The following is a 6,854-nucleotide window of genomic DNA, read 5'->3' on the forward strand; positions in this document are numbered from 1 at the left end:
GAGGAGAAAGGAGGACGAGGAGAGAGGAGGACGGGGAGAGAGGAGGACGAGGAGAAAGGAGGACGAGGATAGAGGAGGACGGGGAGAGAGGAGGACGAGGAGAAAGGAGGACGAGGAGAGAGGAGGACGAGGAGAGAGGAGGACGAGGAGAAAGGAGGAGGAGGAGAGAGGATAGAGGAGGACGAGGGGGGAGGAGGACGAAGGGGAAGGAGGACGAGGGGGGAGGAGGACGAAGGAGGACGAGGAGAAAGGAGGACGAGGATAGAGGAGGACGGGGAGAGAGGAGGACGAGGAAACAAGTGCAGGAGGGGAGAAAAAAAATACAAAATGGTTAGAAATAAATTGAGGCGCCTGTTCCTTTAACAGTGTTCTCTATAACCCGGTCACCCTCCGGCGCTATGTCCGCACCACCCGCTGGGCGCCACCTTCACCACTGATCCCCGTCTGCCGACAATCGGAGAGTGGCCGGGGGACTTTAATGCGGACGGTTGCCAGGCAACTTCCAGCAATGGTCCGAAGTGGCTGTGCGAGCCCAACAGAGCTAAATATGTGTTTGCCGGTCGCAGCGCACAATGGAGGCGACATAATTGTTCCCCAGCGTCCTGCCGCGGAACGTTCCCCTGGCCCGGACTTTACAGCAACATTCAGATACGTTTAATATATGAACGCCTCCATAGCAACCGCGCCGAGGCTTCTGTACCACGGCATGCCGAATATTACTGCTCAACTTAAAGGTGTAAGCCATGTGCTTAAAAAGACCCTGTCTCCAGACCATTCATTTATGCAAACAGAGGAACTGCGGTGGAAATGGTTATCTTCCACGCAACCAGTGACCCGCCGCCTGCACCCAGTCTCCTCGCAATGGAAAGTCTCGGGGGCCCTTACACCCTGACAGACATGTTCTGACCTATTCAAGGGGAAATGGCCACACGCGGGCCCTCAATTATTTTACATGAGGTTCCAGGTCTAGGGGCCCCCCGTGTACACACGTTGTGAAATTCTTAGATTATCGGCGAGAGCCTCCGGGGGATACCGAAAATCTAGCAGCACCCAGATCTTCCTAATGCCGAGTTTAAGGGCCCGTTCACCCCGGGCGGGTCTGTTAATGGTATGTTTTACGCGCCGATGTTAACATGCATTGCAAAAAAATGGACCCCGCTGCATTTTTTTTTTTTTGCTGGTACGGTACATTGCACTGCGCGGTAGTGCGTCACCGGGTGCGTTGGGCAATTTGGTTACCGTAGCGCAGGGGTGTGAACGGGCCCCTCGAATGACAAAAGGTTTGATTTCATTTTTATAGGCACCTGGAGAAGTCCAATGGAGGGCAACAAAAACGTAGCCGACTCTGCAGGAGAAAGAGCTACCACGTGACTTCTGCAGCGGAACACTCATATCGCTGCACAATGCATGACCCGAGCAGGAATGTATCATTGTTGTACACGCTGCAGTACCGGATCCCACCAGTAGGTGGCAGTGTTGGAGAGAGCTGAGGGTTCAGCAACATGTACAAAAAAAAAAACTGAAACATGTCATAACAGTAAAAAAATCAGCTGCTGCGCTTGGTGGTGCTGTTGGTGCTGTTGCTGCTGTTGGTGCTGCTGCTGCTGTTGCCAGGCGGACACGTTGCACAGCGACAACCCGCCCGGAGAGCTGAACGTAGGAAGGGAGGATAAGTCTGCGCTGGTCAGCTGGTATTCTGCAAGAGAAGAGCACAGGACGGGTCACGCGGAGGCCAAGAGAACATAATGAGGACAGATCACCTCCGAGCCCGCCGCCGCCGGACTGCGAGGCCTCAGCGATCATCATCTGCAGTGCAAAAGAGGAGCGAGCAGGATGTGGGTCACGTGACTGTGATCTGGGTCACCTGACTGTGATCTGGTTCTGGGTCACCTGACTATGATCTGGCTCTGGGTCACCTGACTGTGATCTGGCTCTGGGTCACCTGACTGATCTGGTTCTGGGTCACCTGACTGTGATCTGGCTCTGGGTCACCTGACTGATCTGGTTCTGGGTCACCTGACTGTGATCTGGCTCTGGGTCACCTGACTGATCTGGTTCTGGGTCACCTGACTGTGATCTGGCTCTGGGTCACCTGACTGATCTGGTTCTGGGTCACCTGACTGTGATCTGGCTCTGGGTCACCTGACTGATCTGGTTCTGGGTCACCTGACTGTGATCTGGCTCTGGGTCACCTGACTGATCTGGTTCTGGGTCACCTGACTGTGATCTGGCTCTGGGTCACCTGACTGATCTGGTTCTGGGTCACCTGACTGTGATCTGGCTCTGGGTCACCTGACTGATCTGGTTCTGGGTCACCTGACTGTGATCTGGCTCTGGGTCACCTGACTGATCTGGTTCTGGGTCACCTGACTGTGATCTGGCTCTGGGTCACCTGACTGATCTGGTTCTGGGTCACCTGACTGTGATCTGGCTCTGGGTCACCTGACTGATCTGGTTCTGGGTCACCTGACTGTGATCTGGCTCTGGGTCACCTGACTGATCTGGTTCTGGGTCACCTGACTGTGATCTGGCTCTGGGTCACCTGACTGATCTGGTTCTGGGTCACCTGACTGTGATCTGGCTCTGGGTCACCTGACTGATCTGGTTCTGGGTCACCTGACTGTGATCTGGCTCTGGGTCACCTGACTGATCTGGTTCTGGGTCACCTGACTGTGATCTGGCTCTGGGTCACCTGACTGATCTGGTTCTGGGTCACCTGACTGTGATCTGGCTCTGGGTCACCTGACTGATCTGGTTCTGGGTCACCTGACTGTGATCTGGCTCTGGGTCACCTGACTGATCTGGTTCTGGGTCACCTGACTGTGATCTGGCTCTGGGTCACCTGACTGATCTGGTTCTGGGTCACCTGACTGTGATCTGGCTCTGGGTCACCTGACTGATCTGGTTCTGGGTCACCTGACTGTGATCTGGCTCTGGGTCACCTGACTGATCTGGTTCTGGGTCACCTGACTGTGATCTGGCTCTGGGTCACCTGACTGATCTGGTTCTGGGTCACCTGACTGTGATCTGGCTCTGGGTCACCTGACTGATCTGGTTCTGGGTCACCTGACTGTGATCTGGCTCTGGGTCACCTGACTGATCTGGTTCTGGGTCACCTGACTGTGATCTGGCTCTGGGTCACCTGACTGATCTGGTTCTGGGTCACCTGACTGTGATCTGGCTCTGGGTCACCTGACTGATCTGGTTCTGGGTCACCTGACTGTGATCTGGCTCTGGGTCACCTGACTGATCTGGTTCTGGGTCACCTGACTGTGATCTGGCTCTGGGTCACCTGACTGATCTGGTTCTGGGTCACCTGACTGTGATCTGGCTCTGGGTCACCTGACTGATCTGGTTCTGGGTCACCTGACTGTGATCTGGCTCTGGGTCACCTGACTGATCTGGTTCTGGGTCACCTGACTGTGATCTGGCTCTGGGTCACCTGACTGATCTGGTTCTGGGTCACCTGACTGTGATCTGGCTCTGGGTCACCTGACTGATCTGGTTCTGGGTCACCTGACTGTGATCTGGCTCTGGGTCACCTGACTGATCTGGTTCTGGGTCACCTGACTGTGATCTGGCTCTGGGTCACCTGACTGATCTGGTTCTGGGTCACCTGACTGTGATCTGGCTCTGGGTCACCTGACTGATCTGGTTCTGGGTCACCTGACTGTGATCTGGCTCTGGGTCACCTGACTGATCTGGTTCTGGGTCACCTGACTGTGATCTGGCTCTGGGTCACCTGACTGATCTGGTTCTGGGTCACCTGACTGTGATCTGGCTCTGGGTCACCTGACTGATCTGGTTCTGGGTCACCTGACTGTGATCTGGCTCTGGGTCACCTGACTGATCTGGTTCTGGGTCACCTGACTGTGATCTGGCTCTGGGTCACCTGACTGATCTGGTTCTGGGTCACCTGACTGTGATCTGGCTCTGGGTCACCTGACTGATCTGGTTCTGGGTCACCTGACTGTGATCTGGCTCTGGGTCACCTGACTGATCTGGTTCTGGGTCACCTGACTGTGATCTGGCTCTGGGTCACCTGACTGATCTGGTTCTGGGTCACCTGACTGTGATCTGGCTCTGGGTCACCTGACTGATCTGGTTCTGGGTCACCTGACTGTGATCTGGCTCTGGGTCACCTGACTGATCTGGTTCTGGGTCACCTGACTGTGATCTGGCTCTGGGTCACCTGACTGATCTGGTTCTGGGTCACCTGACTGTGATCTGGCTCTGGGTCACCTGACTGATCTGGTTCTGGGTCACCTGACTGTGATCTGGCTCTGGGTCACCTGACTGATCTGGTTCTGGGTCACCTGACTGTGATCTGGCTCTGGGTCACCTGACTGATCTGGTTCTGGGTCACCTGACTGTGATCTGGCTCTGGGTCACCTGACTGATCTGGTTCTGGGTCACCTGACTGTGATCTGGCTCTGGGTCACCTGACTGATCTGGTTCTGGGTCACCTGACTGTGATCTGGCTCTGGGTCACCTGACTGATCTGGTTCTGGGTCACCTGACTGTGATCTGGCTCTGGGTCACCTGACTGATCTGGTTCTGGGTCACCTGACTGTGATCTGGCTCTGGGTCACCTGACTGATCTGGTTCTGGGTCACCTGACTGTGATCTGGCTCTGGGTCACCTGACTGATCTGGTTCTGGGTCACCTGACTGTGATCTGGCTCTGGGTCACCTGACTGATCTGGTTCTGGGTCACCTGACTGTGATCTGGCTCTGGGTCACCTGACTGATCTGGTTCTGGGTCACCTGACTGTGATCTGGCTCTGGGTCACCTGACTGATCTGGTTCTGGGTCACCTGACTGTGATCTGGCTCTGGGTCACCTGACTGATCTGGTTCTGGGTCACCTGACTGTGATCTGGCTCTGGGTCACCTGACTGATCTGGTTCTGGGTCACCTGACTGTGATCTGGCTCTGGGTCACCTGACTGATCTGGTTCTGGGTCACCTGACTGTGATCTGGCTCTGGGTCACCTGACTGATCTGGTTCTGGGTCACCTGACTGTGATCTGGCTCTGGGTCACCTGACTGATCTGGTTCTGGGTCACCTGACTGTGATCTGGCTCTGGGTCACCTGACTGATCTGGTTCTGGGTCACCTGACTGTGATCTGGCTCTGGGTCACCTGACTGATCTGGTTCTGGGTCACCTGACTGTGATCTGGCTCTGGGTCACCTGACTGATCTGGTTCTGGGTCACCTGACTGTGATCTGGCTCTGGGTCACCTGACTGATCTGGTTCTGGGTCACCTGACTGTGATCTGGCTCTGGGTCACCTGACTGATCTGGTTCTGGGTCACCTGACTGTGATCTGGCTCTGGGTCACCTGACTGATCTGGTTCTGGGTCACCTGACTGTGATCTGGCTCTGGGTCACCTGACTGATCTGGTTCTGGGTCACCTGACTGTGATCTGGCTCTGGGTCACCTGACTGATCTGGTTCTGGGTCACCTGACTGTGATCTGGCTCTGGGTCACCTGACTGATCTGGTTCTGGGTCACCTGACTGTGATCTGGCTCTGGGTCACCTGACTGATCTGGTTCTGGGTCACCTGACTGTGATCTGGCTCTGGGTCACCTGACTGATCTGGTTCTGGGTCACCTGACTGTGATCTGGCTCTGGGTCACCTGACTGATCTGGTTCTGGGTCACCTGACTGTGATCTGGCTCTGGGTCACCTGACTGATCTGGTTCTGGGTCACCTGACTGTGATCTGGCTCTGGGTCACCTGACTGATCTGGTTCTGGGTCACCTGACTGTGATCTGGCTCTGGGTCACCTGACTGATCTGGTTCTGGGTCACCTGACTGTGATCTGGCTCTGGGTCACCTGACTGATCTGGTTCTGGGTCACCTGACTGTGATCTGGCTCTGGGTCACCTGACTGATCTGGTTCTGGGTCACCTGACTGTGATCTGGCTCTGGGTCACCTGACTGATCTGGTTCTGGGTCACCTGACTGTGATCTGGCTCTGGGTCACCTGACTGATCTGGTTCTGGGTCACCTGACTGTGATCTGGCTCTGGGTCACCTGACTGATCTGGTTCTGGGTCACCTGACTGTGATCTGGCTCTGGGTCACCTGACTGATCTGGTTCTGGGTCACCTGACTGTGATCTGGCTCTGGGTCACCTGACTGATCTGGTTCTGGGTCACCTGACTGTGATCTGGCTCTGGGTCACCTGACTGATCTGGTTCTGGGTCACCTGACTGTGATCTGGCTCTGGGTCACCTGACTGATCTGGTTCTGGGTCACCTGACTGTGATCTGGCTCTGGGTCACCTGACTGATCTGGTTCTGGGTCACCTGACTGTGATCTGGCTCTGGGTCACCTGACTGATCTGGTTCTGGGTCACCTGACTGTGATCTGGCTCTGGGTCACCTGACTGATCTGGTTCTGGGTCACCTGACTGTGATCTGGCTCTGGGTCACCTGACTGATCTGGTTCTGGGTCACCTGACTGTGATCTGGCTCTGGGTCACCTGACTGTGATCTGGTTCTGGGTCACCTGACTATGATCTGGCTCTGGGTCACCTGACTGTGATCTGGCTCACCTGATTGTGATCTGGCTCTGGGTCACCTGACTGTGATCTGGTTCTGGGTCACCTGACTGTGATCTGGCTCTGGGTCACCTGACTGTGATCTGGTTCTGGGTCACCTGACCGTGATCTGGCTCTGGGTCACCTGACTGTGATCTGGATCTGGTTCCCTCTGGGTCACCTGACTGTGAAATACACTCCAATTATAATTAAAAGAAACTAATATTTTAATAACACAAAAAATACACTATTATAATAATAAAAATGTTTAAAAAAATCCACTATAATAAAAAAACAAAAACACT

General features: G+C 54.9%; 1 protein-coding gene across 1 annotated transcript in view; it reads right to left on the minus strand.

Annotated features, from left to right (window-relative positions):
* LOC108802199 (myocyte-specific enhancer factor 2D homolog) overlaps positions 1 to 6,854 on the minus strand; it is a 37,267-nt gene that overhangs the window by 1,370 nt on the left and 29,043 nt on the right. Inside the window, 1 exon segment of the mRNA XM_018574066.1 lies at positions 1,527 to 1,696. Coding sequence (XP_018429568.1) covers positions 1,527 to 1,696 — 170 coding nt within the window.

The sequence above is a fragment of the Nanorana parkeri genome, unplaced genomic scaffold (assembly GCF_000935625.1).
Source record: "Nanorana parkeri isolate BGI_ZX_2015 unplaced genomic scaffold, ASM93562v1 scaffold2710, whole genome shotgun sequence".
Taxonomy (NCBI): domain Eukaryota; kingdom Metazoa; phylum Chordata; class Amphibia; order Anura; family Dicroglossidae; genus Nanorana; species Nanorana parkeri.